This window comes from Manis javanica, chromosome 3 (genome assembly GCF_040802235.1).
Source record: "Manis javanica isolate MJ-LG chromosome 3, MJ_LKY, whole genome shotgun sequence".
NCBI lineage: Eukaryota > Metazoa > Chordata > Mammalia > Pholidota > Manidae > Manis > Manis javanica.
In genome coordinates this window covers 549959-565010 of record NC_133158.1, presented here as the reverse complement: position 1 = coordinate 565010, position 15052 = coordinate 549959, and the positions used below count along the sequence as shown (strand labels likewise).

At 41.4% G+C, this 15052-nt stretch overlaps 1 protein-coding gene across 18 annotated transcripts in view; it reads left to right on the top strand.

The window, feature by feature from the left end:
- The window catches only part of MAP4 (microtubule associated protein 4), a 176621-nt gene that overhangs the window by 46976 nt on the left and 114593 nt on the right, over nt 1–15052 (top strand). For 3 of the 18 annotated variants that reach the window (XM_073230529.1, XM_073230530.1, XM_073230527.1), the window contains exon 1: nt 12893–13046. The exons of 4 other annotated variants lie outside the window; for them this stretch is intronic. Coding sequence is in view for 7 of the 14 variants with exons in the window: in XM_073230524.1 (XP_073086625.1) it covers nt 12835–13046 (212 nt within the window). In the remaining 7 variants the exon portion in view is untranslated. Of the gene's footprint in view, nt 1–12541; nt 12627–12769; nt 13047–15052 lie in introns of those variants that run through there. 11 more of the 18 variants (XM_073230528.1, XM_073230526.1, XM_073230523.1 and 8 more) reach the window with 10 other exon arrangements.

Below are 15052 nucleotides of genomic sequence, written 5' to 3'. Positions count from 1 at the left end.
TGTTAGAGGAGATGGTGTGTTCCCCAAATGTAGCTTCTTGTGGGCCGCTGAGGGTTCTTGCCTGTTTTCCTGGACTCCTGGCATACTTACTGTCTCTGGTCAGTATCTGGCATATGTGCACGTATTAATTGGTGATATGTTTTTATGTTTTGTTTCTAAGTAAATGCAAATTCCAGTGTGATGAAAGCTATATTGATAGTTGGGGCTTGGTGGTAGTTGTGATGAGTGGAAACAGTAAAGCTGACAATGGACAATGTTTTCTTAGTTATGGAGAACATTTTTATAGCTTGACTTATTTTGTTGATTTTAATTTAAGTTAAGCAGTTGCAGTGGATCAAGTCAGTAGTGTATGGGAGTAATGATGGATTTGGTGTTCCTTGCGTAAAATCACCTGCGTAAGATCACAGGTAACTTACACTTATGACTTAAACAGCAGAACTGAAATCTGAAAAACTGTGTTCTCGAATTTAATCTGTAGAAATAAGAAGACTTGCTTCCTTCTCTGAATTCAGACTGCTTTCTGTCAAGAAGGTAGTTTTATAGGTAGAATAAGAATCTTCTAGATAAATATTAAAGACAAGGGAAATATATTTTTTGCATACTCTTAAGAGTAAGTTAATGCTATTATTTGACATAGATCAACTGCAGCGTTTTTTGTAAAAATGATGTTCATTTGGTTCTTGGCGTTGCCTTTGGAATAGTGTCTTCATGTTTGGTGACTTGGTGAGACATAAACCTCTGGGGGCCAGTCTGAATTCCTGTTTTGTATGGATTGCCAGAGTTTTTTAGAGAGATCTTTTTATTTGATTGGGATGTAATATGAGCACTCATTATTTTGTCTTTTATGAAAATGTCTTTTATAAGTTAACCTCTGTGAGCCTGAGAAGGCAAATCTAATCCTGAATCTTTAAGTAGGAGTCTAAACTGACGAAGTAATAGACAAGGAAGATTTACGTTTTCACAGTAACTGTAGCCATTTTGGCTAAAACATGTCAATTAGTGTTCGGATCCAGTATATTAATGAACCGAAATAGTGTAGTTTCTGCTTAAACAGCACTTAGCTGTAAGTACACAGGAGAAGAGAATGTGTGAAAGATTTTTCTCTTCAGATATGTAGACTTTACTCTGTAACTCTATTGACAACAGTTCAGGAGCCCCTACATCAGCTTACTGATTTTTCTTCTAAAAAATATGTGCATGTGAATACCTGAAATAATTGGTACTTCTTTTTTTAACACAATACATGGTAACTGGGAATTAGGTCAAACCAAACAAAATGCAGTTTTTGTAGGTCAAAAACAGTCAAATACGAACAATTGTATATGGTTCCCCGTAATAAGTATTCAGTACATTTTGTTGACCTGAACAGAGTTAAGTCATAGTCCAAATATTAGGCCTACAAAGGACTCAGTGTGTAATTTTCTCATGGTCCAAAGGAAGTGAGGTGACTGCCCAAGACCTTGTATCTAGTTTATGGTGGCTGTAGGGAGAGGCTAGATGGTTTGCCAATGATGGATTTTTAAATCTGACTTGAGTTATTGTTAAAAGCTTTTTTTTTTTTCTTCTCTGGAAATAAAGGCATAATAAGAGGCTGTGTATTTGCAGAAACCATTTCCATAGACACACTTAAATAGCGCAGTACTTTTCAAAACTCCATGTGAAATAAGGAGGGTAATACAAAAACCACTTATACCAAGGCTTATGTAATTTATTAGTCTGTTTGGTATACAGAATTTTAAGTAATTGCAACCATATTTTACTGATACAAGTCAGAATATGACAGCCAGTGTCAATCAGTATTTGGGATGGATGCCTCTGTGATTTTCCACAAGTATTTATTTATTTTTTTATTTTGGTATTGTTAATGTACAATTACTTGAACAACATTATGGTTACTAGACTCCCCCTATTATCAAGTCCCCACCGCATACCCCATTACAGTCAGTGTCCATCAGTGTAGTAAGATGCTGTAGAGTCACTACTTGTCTTCTCTGTGTACACTCCCTTTCCCGTGTCCCTCCACAAGTATTCTTGTAGAAATTTAAGATTCCTCATGTTATGTAAGAGATGATCTATCTTTTACTGCTTTTTTGTAGTTTTGAAACAAATGTTAGGATAGTAGTTTTCATTCTAAATTCAGCATGGAAATCTTTATTGAGTAAAAGTTTCTGAATGGAAAATTAGGAGAACTGGTTCTTCTACCAACTACTATAATTTTTAGAAAGTGTCTTTGTCTATCCATTTCTTTATTTGTAAAATGAGGGTGTTGGGTGTAGGACTCTGGGCTGGTATGAGCTAGGGTAGTTGATGATCTTCTGCTTCAACATGTCCAGCATTTCAATGGCTCATCTTAGTAGAGGCTTACTTCTTGCTTCATGTGTTGATTAGAGAATTTCAGCTCCTTTTACCCAGTGTTTTGGGGCCCACTTTGTATTCATTTGGTTGACAGCAAAAAGCACCAGCTCCTTAGGAGGACCTCATGAAGTGCTTTGTGGTGGAGTTTATACTTCAGCTGGCCTTCCATTGACTAGGATCCAGTCAGATGGTCTCCAGGAGGTAGACCTTGTAAATTCCAAGGAGGCAGGGACCGCGGCCTGCTGCAGCCCCAAGGAAGGGCTGGTGAGCATCGAGCGACCTCTCTGCCGCGGTCCCATTGGGTCATGCATCCTTTGATTCTGTGCTCGTCACCAAAGTCTTTCTCCTGTTGCCTGTTACTTTCTGTACCTTTTATTACTCAGAATTTACTTCCAAATTTCTTGTAGGAAATTTAGTTGGAAGTCTTTGTAATTTTAGTTTGTAAACCCTTTGGTGCGTGCTATATTTAGGAGGTGTTTCCTCCCAAGATGGTTATATCATATTATTTTCTTTTGTAATTGTATTCTTTTTTGTCTCATTATGCCTTCTTATTTTTGAAGGATTAGAAATGCATCTGTGGCAAAATCTCACTGCTTGTTCAAGAAATATAGTAGAATATTGAACATAGCCAACATCAGAGCCACCAGGTCATTGTCCACCCATGTGCAGTGTGTCAGCCCACAGCAGAGGGAAAGCAAACAAACCTCACACTGTCTTTAAAGGTCAGCCCATGCCGACTTGCAGACCAATAGAGAGGCGCATTCCAGGGAGGACGCAAAGTTCTCTTTGCCTTCCGCCCACTTAGGATGAAACTTCTAGAGTCAGCAAAAGCCTTTCAGTTGATTTCGGCTGCTGTTTTGGAGTTACCCCTGTCCTGCTCTTCCCCGGGACTCTTCTTTCTGCAGTATATTATATATGCCCTTTTGTACACAAGTACAAAAAATCATTCCTCATGGATCTCATCCTGTGTTAGAAATCTGATGAGAACGTTCTAAGCCTAATTGCTGTATGCATCCTCTTCTTAAAATACGTGATCAGCCCAAAATAATGCCACCACTCAGTTTGCATTGTATTTGAGTCAATACTTTCTTGTGTAGTTCTGCTTCAAGTAACTACCTCCACCCCATTTTTAATTGCCTTTTTTAAATAGGCAGAAAAATACATGCCATCTGCATTACATCACTTATCTGAGGTTATTCAGCTTTTTGAAATTACACTGTTTGTTAATTTTGGACAGAGTTGCTTCTCGATCTGGTGCATTGCCATCATCCTGGGATCTTTTTCATTTCTCCTGTAGGTTAGTTGTACTATTACGGATACTGTGGCTTCCATAGGATGCTGTGTTTGTTTTTCATTTTTCTGGAGTCTTTCCTGAAAGTATATTTTCAGGAAGGGTATCTGAACTTTTTGAATTCATTGGATGTTTGAAATTCTCATTTTGGTTCTCATTTGATAGATTATTGGGTATAAAAGTCTAGGTTCAAAATAATTAGTGTTACTACTGCATTGCTTCATTGCATTCCCAGTATCCAGTGTTGCTTTTAGAACTCAGAAGCCAGTCTCTCATAACTTGGAAGGTACTGCTTGGGGAATTTTCTTTTTGCTTTTCTCCTTTCCTTCTCCCATCCCTGTCTTCCTTCTCCTTGTATCATCCTTATCTCCCCCAACCCCTTTTTGATATGATATGTTGTATATACATTTTGTATGTAAAATATATATGCAAAATTTTAGAAATAATAAAAAATAAATATCAGTCCACTCCCAGCTTAAAAAAATTGGACTTTCCTAAGCCCATTGTTTGCACCTGCCTTACTGAATGTCTCTACCTGCCCCCACCCAGGACTATCACTGTTCCCAGTTTTGTGCCTTTTTTTATTGTGTTTGATAGTCAGAGTAGAAGTATATGACTACTTTAGCACAGTTTCTGGAATTCATCTGTGTTGATGTGTCTATCTGTAGTTAATTGATTTTCAATGCTGTATGGATCTCGTTATATTAATACAAAATCTAATCTGTTTTCTGTTGATGTGCATTTGGTTATTTCCAGATTCTTAGTAATATGAATAATGCTGCTCTGACATTCTTGTTCATGGATGTTAGAGTCTATCTAAGGTATATAGCTAGAATTGGAAAGCCTGGGTCTAAAGGTGTGTACAAGTTCTACCTTATAAATACAGTCTAAAATGATGGCATTAATCTGTAGCAGTGTACAAGAGGTCTGATTGCTGTTTGGCCTTCCTGACACTTGATAACTGTCTTGTCTTTTTCATTTTAGCAGTTCTGGGAGGTATTTATTGGAACTTGGTGTAGTTTTAATTTACCTTTCTTTGATGATTAGTAAAAGTAAATACTTCTTCATATGTTTATTGGCTATTTTGGATAGTCTCCTATAAGAGGTAGCTATTTTGTTTTTTATTTGTAAGAGTTCTTTATATATCCCTTAAATGAGTTCTTTGTTTTTATGTATTGCAGATACCTTCTTCAGTCCCATGGTTTGCTTTTCACTCTCCTAATGGCATATTTAGATGCATGTAAATTCTTACTTTTAATGTAGTCCAATTTATCATTTTTCACCCTTTATGGAGAGTGATCCATGTGACCTGTTCAAGAAATCTGTGGTCATGGAGATGTTCTCCATATTATCTTCTAGAAGCTCTGTTGTTTTATTTTTTACACTTAGGCCTGCTGTCTGCCTGGAGTGATTCTTGTGTGTCCTGTGAGGTAGCGCTCTCGTATGTTCTCTCATAATTGCATGTCCAGTTGGCCAGCACCGTTCATTGAAGACGTTCTTTCCCCTGCTGCTCGGCAGGGTCGCCTTTGTCACACAGCAAGTGTCCTCCATAGTGGTTCTGTTTTGAAACTTGTCTCTCGTATTGGTCTCTTTCTTGGTGATTGTGCCAACTCCACAGTGTCTTCATTACTTTATACGTATCAGTTGAAACGTGTGACCTTGACCTGTTTGTAGATGCGTATGCTCGCTGCTGCAGTGAGCCGTGCTTCCCTGTAGCTTGGAGTTGCCTAGGTTTGTTCTCTAAGCTTGTCTTTGCTATTCTTGGCTCTTTGCGTTGTCATATAAGACTTGGAATTGGATTTTCGTTTCAGAATAAAAAGAAAAAAACCTACTGGAATTTTGCTTGGAAGTGTTCAGTCGGTAGGTTAGCTTGGAGATAATCGGCATCTTTGAAATACTGAGCCTTCCCAGTGCATAGTATGTAGTCATGATATGTCCTGCCATTTTTTTATGTCTTTAATTTCTCTAATTTTTTAAAGTTTGTTTTCTGTGTAGTGGTCATGAATATATCTCTCATTAAAGTTATTCCTAGATATTTTTGAAAATAACCATTTAAGTGATACTTTAAAAAAACCTGTTTTTCCAGTGTTTTTGCCAGTATGTGGAAATACAAGTGGGTTTTACAAACTTACCTGGAGTTTACTATCTTGCTAACATCGTTTACTAATTCTGCTAGTTTATTTTCTGTTTCTCGCAGATAATGACAGTGTTGTCACTATCTTCCGTGACTCTCATGTGCTCCTTTGCCCCCGCTTGCCGAGCAGTGGTGGTCTGCAGTGGCAGTAGCGGAGGATGTGGTTACTTCTCTTCTGTCTCAAGAGGATGATGCTTGTGGGTGGTTTTGGTTTTTTGAGTTTTTTTCTTTGTTTTTTGTTTGTCTCTTTTGGTTTTGGTAGATACCCTTTGTCCGTGAAAGGATGCGCCCATCCTAATTCACTGTCTTTTTTCCAGAGGCTGTTTGATTCTGTTGAGAGGGGATTTTTATTTTCCCTCCTTAATCTGTTGCAGTGGTGCCATGATAGGTTCTCCTAATGTCTGATTAGCCAGCGTGGTTCAAAATGTATCTTTTTTACATTACTACATTTGGTTTGCTAATATTTATTTTAGGATTTTTTCATTTAAGTCATGTATCAGCAAATTGTGGCTCACAGGTGAAATACAGCTTACTGCCAATTTTCTGTATAATCTGTGAGCTAAGAATAGTTTCTACATTTTAAAATAATGACAAAATCAAAAGGAGAAAAATATTTCATGACAGGTGAACATATGAAATTCAAATTTCAATGTTCATAAATAAAGTTTTAGTGTCATCCAGACACATTTATTTACGTACAGGCAAAGCTATCACACTGTAATGCCAATGCTGAGACAGGGTGTATGAAAGATCCATAACTGTGCCCCACGAAGCATTGATCCTGTGCTTTGCACGGTACTTTGAAGCTGTAAAACTGGGTGTGCAAGGGGCAACTGCAGAGCAGTGTCAGTAATCAGTGGGGAGAATCATGGACTTGAGTGTCAGATGCTCGGTGACCAGTAATCATGGGGCTCTAAGAGAAATGACACGATTGTTCACTGATCTCGATACACAACTGCTATTTACCCAGGGATTTGTAGGGAGAAGAGCTAGCAGCAAATTTTGTGGTTTATACAATAACAGCTAATATAGTGTGGTAACTAAAATTTGAACCGTGTTGTTGGGGAACTGCTGTTATTTGCCTACACCATGGTAACTGAAACTTGCAGATTAGATTAGAACCTGACAAAGTAAGGACTGCCTGTATTTGTGACAGAGATTTGGCTACAGGTTTAATCGATTTTACTCACCAGCTCTGTACAGAAAATGCTGACTGAAGATCTAATTTTCCATTACTGTATTATTCTTGTCTGGTTTTGCTGTCGGGGTATGTTATTAATTATCATATAATCAATAGCAAATACCTAAAGCACATACAGTGTTCCAAGCTCTGTGTTAATCGTTTTGTATATGAACAGGTCCAGAAGCAAACAGCACTGTTACCCCCAGCCTGCCTGGGGGGGAGCCTGGAGCAAAGAGGTTGTTTAAGAAACTTGCCCAAGATGACATGATGCTCAGCGGCAGGTCTGAGCCTTCGGCAGTCTGGTGTGAATCTGGGCCTGTAACCACCACATTATACTTATATTAGCCTCATCAAGTGAGTTACAGAGAATTCTTTTTCTGTTTTCTTGAGTTTGTGTTAGATCAGAGTTATCTGCACCTCGAATATTTGGTGGAACTCCTATAAAACCGTTGGCTGTGTGTATGTATTTAGAAGACTTAAAAATATCATTTAAATTTCTTTAATTTGGGACTACTTAGGTTTTCTATTATAGTATTTTGGATCAGGTTTTGTAATATGTGCTCTGTTAGGCATTAGTCTTTTTCATCTGAGTCTTACATTTGTTGGCAGAGCTGTTTCTGTCTTTGTCCTCTGCTGCTTTTGTAGCATTATTTTCTTTTCCTTCCTAAAATTGTTCATTGTGCCTTTTCTTTTTTGGTCAGTCTCACCAGAGGTTTGGTAACTTGAGGTATTTAGTCCTTGAAGAGGACTTCTGGTTTGTTGATCTCTTTTGTTTCTTTGCTTTATTTTTGTCATGATTTTATTTTCTTCCTTTGGTTTTCTTCAGATTTATTTTTATGTAATCCTTAAGATGGATGCTTAACTAATTTATATGCTCCTTCTTTTTCTCATGAAGCATGTAAGCTGAAGACTTTCCTTACGTTCCTTCTTTAAGGATAGTCCACAAACTTTGGTATATATAATATTTCTGTTATTCAGTTCTAAGTATTTTTTCATTTCTATTATGGTTTTAACTCATGCGCTATTTGTAATGTTTTAAAATTTCCTAGTAAAATTTTAAAAATTCTCTCACATTTTTATTTCTAACTTAAGTTTCATGAATGTGGTTTATGTCCACATAAAAGATGCTTTATGTCCTAGTATACATTTTAAAAAAGTGAAATATTCCCTGTGTTCTGGAAGAGAAAGCATCTTGCCCAGTGTTCTCTGTAGCCCATTAGCTGAAACTTGTATAGTTGTTGAAAGCTTGTACAGACTTGCTGATGTCTGTCTACGTGGTGGCTCAGTCACTGAGTGGCGTGCTACGATACCCCCTGTGAAGGTGGACTCACTGTTTCTCCTCATTACCTTAGTTTTATGTATTTTAAATAGCTGTGTTGTTAGGTACATGCAAGTTTAATACTTAATATTGAGAAATGTTAGTGACTTAAAAGTTCTTGTCACTTTATTTCTACTAATGACTTTTTGCTTAGAGTCTCTTTTGCTTGATATTTATACACTAGCCTGAGACAGTACACCCTTTTATGGTGCACTTAGTTGACTCTTCTGTGGTAGCTGCCGCTGGTGCCCTGTCTAGGCGCTGCAGCAGATGGGAGCCACCTCCCTGGAGATGCTGGGGGAGGCAGGGCCCTCCCCTTCACAGGGCACTCACCCTGAGACTGCGTGGTGAGGGTCACAAAAAGCTGGCTGCCACTCAAGGTGCGCCTGCCTTTGTGCTGTGCTGCGCTGTGCAGCTTTCTCCTGTGGGCCCTCCCTCAGTAAGTCACGCAAGAATCCCTGTCTCAGGCTCTGCTTCTGGGAAACTGGACCTAAAACACCTACCCTCATTACATCGGAGAACTTGACCTCTCTACCGTTAAGTTTTACAAATCCTGTTTTATGTTACAGTTCAGTGAACTTTATCTTCAATGTATTAAGCAGATTGTGTCTAAGTCAGTAGCTCCCAGTCGTGGGTGCCCTTCAGAATCTGCCCTTGAAAACTGAGATCATCCAACTCTGTCCCTGAACAGCTGCTCCAGGGGCTTTTCACTTGTAACTCAGGTGTTTACTTATATTTCAGGTAAAATGTTAAAAGTTATGTAGTAACTTGGAAGATTCCTTTGGTTTTTCACTTTGTTCAGTTTTCACTTAACAGTCTTATTATTTTTATTTCTAGGCTTTCTTCCCCCTCTTTAAAGGTACTTTCACGTTAAAGGCAAGGCATTTATCCCCACTAAGGTCGTTCTGCGAAATGCCTGCTAAGTACTCCTGTACATTGATGCTTTCCTCCTTCCTGCTCAGAAGAGCTAAGTGCCTGTGCCTCAGACCAGCAGTAGAGGAGCCAGGGGGCCCGTCCAGCCTGCAGACGGCAGCTCAGCCGTGGAAGGCTGGGGTCATAACAGGGAACAGAGCGCACCCCGAAGGATGGGCATGCACCTGGCGAGATCCTGCGAGGTGTCACTTCGTTACACTAGGAGCCGTCCTTTCCATCTAGGAACTCAGGAGTCCCAGGGGGCCCGGGAAGAGGCGCACATTATAAATAAATAATTAATGGACTCACCAGCACAAATCCCTGTCTCTTATTTGTCCCTTCCATTTTCCTTGACTTTCGCTCACAGGGCAGACTATGGCTCTGCACATCAGAGAAACTTCACTTTGCCTGATGGGAGGTTTTTCTTTTGTAAAATGGTTCTCGAACACCAAGAGCTGACCCAGTGTGGATGCCCCTCCTGTCATCAGCTTCCCAGCGCTAGAAATCACATGGTGTGTACGTCACTCCTTGACATACATGTGAGCAGATGCTATAGAGACTTACCGTTTCAATAATTACAGAAGTTTAAATACTTGCTTGATAGCATGATGCTGGCAGTTATCCCTTGAACAGCAGACTGCCTTTGCCACCTTGCGTCACACTGTGCTCCCCTAAACACAGCTGCTGCTGCCCTGCCGGGTTCTGAGTGTTAGGAAAGAGTTTAAAACCTAAATGTGATTTACTCCCACTAGGATGTTTAGACATTTTAACAATAAGGGCCACGTGGTGGAAGCTGCTCGGGCTGAGAGTGGGGGTGGGGGAATTGATAAGGGCCTGGCAATACCTGTTTGGGTTTTTTAAACCTACCAACAAGATTACGACAAATGTAAAGGAAAGATATAACTGCCTTAGGCGACGTCCGGGAAAGAATGTGAACCCTGTAGTACTCAGCCAGTGAGGAACCAGGGGAGGGACTCGCGCACTACGAGATAAATTATTGGCGCCAAACTCCCCAGGTGTGCCTGCCCACCAGACACCCGGCAAGGCCGTCATTAAAGCCTCGCTCTGCTGTTCTTTGTCTCCGTGTCCACTTACTGAATTTGGACCAGTGAGTGTGTTTCTCACGTGAGGTGACCAGCACGGAGACCTGGCTTACATGGTCTGTGGTCACAGACAGCATGATCGTTCTGGCACAAGCCATGTTTGGAAAATAGAAGAAACGAGGTGAATATTCTTAATTAGTGATGACTCTTCAACCTTGAATCTGTTTATTCTTTTTCCAGTTCTGTAGAGTTTTTGTAGTTTTGGCACCTCAGATGAGTTTTGAATTAGACATGGTTCTTATTAATTTCCACCTTACTATTTTAGAAGTGCCTGATTAGTGCTTTTGCTTTGTTGGTTTTGTCGTTATGTCCACCTTACGTGGATGGTAGTTGGCTGAGGAAAGACGTGCGTGTCACGTAGACGTGGCCCTGCTCCCCTGGGACGTGTAGTGTTCGTCCGAATGCACCGCAGCTCCGGCCACTCTGAGCAGCAGATGGCAGGTGACATGTTCCCCTGGAACCTGATGCCAGATTTCGGAAAGGAACCACAGAAAGTCAATCATTGCTATGGACCTTGATTTCAAGATTTTGACAGACACGAGGGAGTGAAGACAGTTTGAAGCATAGAGAGCAGTGTGGGCGATAGAGTCAGTAGTGTGCCTGTAAGATGGCAGCTGGTCCCACGCGGCTGAAATACGGGGAGATCCTGCAGGGAGAAGGGCGACGGTTGTGGTGTCGCTGGGCAGCTGCATGTGGGGAGGGCCCCCTGCACACCGGGGGAAGCACTGGGAGAAACCCCGGCCTGGACGGGGGAGGGTTCTTGGCTCTGAATGAGAAGGAATTCTCCAGCTGGTCCGACAAGTGCAGGTAAAGAAGGAATGCATCAAAGCGAGAGTAGCAGGGAATGGCAGCAGCCGTGCAGGCAACCAAGAGGAAGGAAGAGCAGAGGGAGGCTCAAGTCTAGAAAATAGGATGAAATAGCAAAGTAACAAAGATGCTTACCAGTGGAAGAGCGCAGACACAAAACGCAGTAAGTGGAGCAGAGAGAAGGCTTCACTGTAGAAGTACACACTTGAAAGGGGAGTGCCAGCAGCCTCAGAGAGGAGGTGCACTTAAGGGCTTAGGATTCTGTCTTTTAAGGCTTTCCAGAGTGGGGCAAAGGGCGGGGGGTGGGGGTTGTTGGACGTAGGCCTGACGTGTGGTCTCATGATATCTCTAGATAATTCTGTAAGAAAAACTTAACACAAGGAATGTATTGATCTTGTTCTTCTCTGAGATGGTGGTTTCCCTCACGCTGGAAGCATGTCAGGACTGCTTGCCCTGCCTTAAGATAGGGTGGGTTATTTTCTGATTACCATAAAATGTTAGGAGTCTTACCTCCTAACTCCCCTGTGTTTAAAGTGGAGTGTTAGCCTTAAGGTGGGGTCCCTCCTGTTCTCACCGTCCTGTGTATATGTCAGCATTCTTCATCACAGGCAGGGAAAGTTAACCATGGTGCTTGTCCCGTGTCCCTGCCCCACCTCAGTGGTAGATCACAGGACTGAGTCTTACTAGGATTGTGCGGCCTTGATATCACACCAAGGGATTTGGAATTTTTTTCTTAATAGGCATTTGGGGTCCTTTTAAATACCCTGGCATGTTTTCCTGACGTTCAGGACTTTTTCCAACTGCCTTCACACTCTAAGAAGAAAAGGTAGGGCAGAAAAAAAAAAAGAAATCTACTTTGAAGGATAGTGATGACGCCATTGTGTCAGATAAAAGCAGAAAACTATAGAATTCCAAGGTTATGTCATTTTGTCACGCCCTGCTCGTTTTTTCGGGGTTCTCTGGCCCTCAGCCTGACCCTCAGCCCCAGCTTCTCTTATAAATGGCCTATTTTCTCTGGTTCTCTTCTCTGTCATCATTAAAGTGAGGGAATTAAGTCCTAGATTGTTTGAACCAGTGTTTTTTAAAAAAGGCTTAAGTGGTTAAAATTTTTGGGTAGGTGTAAGCAAACTCTGAATTTTTTTGTCTTGATTAGGCTGAGGAAGAATAAGAGGGATGAATAATAAATAACATTAAAAAACACTTTCTCATTTCAAAATTTGGGGGAATTAGGTATTACTGAGAATCATATTAAGATTGGCTTCTTTTTAAAAAATTGAGAAGAATTGAAGATTGGCTCCTCAGGACGACCGCAGCAGGAATGCAAGTGCTGTGTCATTGCTGTCCCTTGTTCTGGCCCTGTCGCCGGCCTTCACTAGGCAGCATGCTGTCTGTGTCACGTGGCTGACAGTGGGAGGTGTCTAGTGTAGAGGATTCTTCTTGGAGAAACAGATTTAAATTCAGGTGGACAGAAAAGTGGCGGACAGGTTCCTGTGTAGATGTCCAAGATGCTGAACACAAGTTAAGTAAGCAAGGCTTTCGGCCTTGTGCCTCGAGGGTTTACGTGTGCCTGTGTGCAGTGATTTTTATATTTAGAGGACAGGGCTGCATAAGGTAACGGTGGGAAAAGGGACTCTCGGGAACTATGTGGAAGTAAAATGTATCGGAATGTTTCTGGGTGGTGGCCTCAGCTATTTTCGTAATCAAGAGCTCTCTCCTGTTGCTGATCCTGTGATGAATAGGACAAATGGTGGTTATGAACAGACCTTGCTGAGCCTGGAAATCTGCCAGGTCCTGATAGTACAGCTGTCGTCCTTGAAGTGTGCCAGGAGGCCCCTGGGGTGGAAAGTCAGTATATTCTCCAGGAGGTTTGCAGCCACTGCTCAGGTTAGTCAGGATGTCGCCATTTGCCAGTCTGGTTCTGGTGAAGAGCCGGAGAAATTCAGGTTAGTCTTTAAGATCTTACGCGAATGTGAGCTGTATGAAGTGGTAGCTGATTCCCCTCAAGGGCCTTAATAAAGATTTGGTTTTACTTAGAATGAAATACCATTTTGATTGAAATATAAATCAAGGTTTTCTGGTTAAGTAAGTTAAAAAACAGAACAGTCTCTGGACAAATAAGGTTCAGCTTGGTAAGTAATAGGCTTCTGAAATAAATTCATCAAAACAAATCTGAGGAATCAAGTCCCTATTTAGTGATGAAAGTTTGCTAGGCAAACAAAAAAAACACATCATGTTGGATATGAAATCTTCATGATGCAGGCTCTACTGCTGGGCATGCCAGATTGTAAGTGGCCTTTGGGACTGGCTGGGACGCTGGGTTTCTTCTAAGCCTGGGGAGCGCGTACTCTGACGCCTGGAGAGCAGCGTAGTGTTGGCTCTTCAGGCCTCTGATTTTCGTCTCATGTAAAACAGAAAGCGTAGAAGAAGATGTTAGCCCGTGTATCTTTATGTTATGTTTCTGTGTCTTGTCTGTAATTCACCTCTCTGTCCCTAAAAAGCAGGATAGGATATCAGGCATGGAGAAAATTCAGGTGAGCACTGTGAGCAGCCTCTTGGCTTTAAGAATTGTTATTAAGTGTTTATTTGTTAAATTGATTATCTGGAACTCAGAATGCATTTCCCTTAGGTAAAGGGTGTTGTAAATGATAACTTTGTTTCTGAACTAGTCCACGTTAGTGAGAAGGAACTTCCTTCCTTTCTTTTAAAGTTGACACGCAGCATTTAGAAAGATGTCAGATGTGCCTTCTGAATCGTGTTACTCCCTTTCTTTTACCTCCTCGGGCCTCTGGGCCCACGTACCGTCTCCCTCCTTTGGTACTTTGTCCAGACCTTCCTTCTCATGAGTTTCCTTCCTCCACTTCAGCTCTGAAGCAGCACCTTCGGTCAGGGTCTGAGAGGCAGGTGGGAGAGGACAGGCACCAGCAGGCTACTTGCGAACTAGATCCCTGATCTCCCTCTCCGCAGACAGAATGAGCAGGGGTCCCAAGTGAGTGACTATAGGTAAGACTGACCTAAGGTTTTCAAGAGGAATTCTGGGAGCTTAAAAAGCTGCCTACACTTTTGTGTATTTAAATGAGATGGGAATACTATATCATCTGCATAGACATAGAAAATATTTTTAGTTTTGCTGATCAATTCCCAAGTTTGTGATCTAAAGTAAACCGTACAACAGAGAAGGTGTTTGTGACCTCATCGTCTATTCTTATTTTTTATGAGCACATAGCTATTAATAGTAAGCGGGTAGTCAGGAGACCAGAGTCCTGCGCTCCATCGTCATGTTGTGTCCTTTTCTTGTGCGTTAGTTTACCTATTTTCAAACCCCTTTTCACCAGGTAGTTTCACTTCAGGCAGGTAGTCAGAGTGAAAGATCAGACATCCAAAGTGCTGGGCTTGAAAATGGTGTTTTCTTGGTGCCTGGTTAAAAAATATGAGGCTTATTTCCGGCAGAGTGGTGTCAAGTCACCTTTGATGTTAGCCAGAACCGGGTGGAGTTTCTCAAGCCGCAGTCCAGGTTTGCTCGGGCAGGGCGCTGTGCGCTGCGGAGCTGGTTTTCAGTTTCTGCCTTTGCCAGGAAGCTTTTGCCTTTTTAATAAACCTGAACCCAGTTGAAGAGAGTACCTGATATATAAAATATTAGTCACGCATTCAAACTGAAGATCTATATGCAGTTTGTGTACTTATTTCTAATTTAAGTGATGAAACTGGACTGTAAGTAGCTTCTAGAATAGTCAGCCTCAGGGACCCTTTGGCATGCACACGCCGCTCTAATTTCACACATTAGGGAACTCGGCCCCGGAAGGTGACTCCCTGAAAGCCCCAGTGGAGTCAGGTTGGACCAGTGCTCGGTGAGCCTGGGCACCTCCACGCCGCTTCCTTTTCTTGCCTCCTATTGGCAAACCCATTTAAAGCTGAAACTATATATGAATAGAAGAGGGATAGTGTAAGTAGT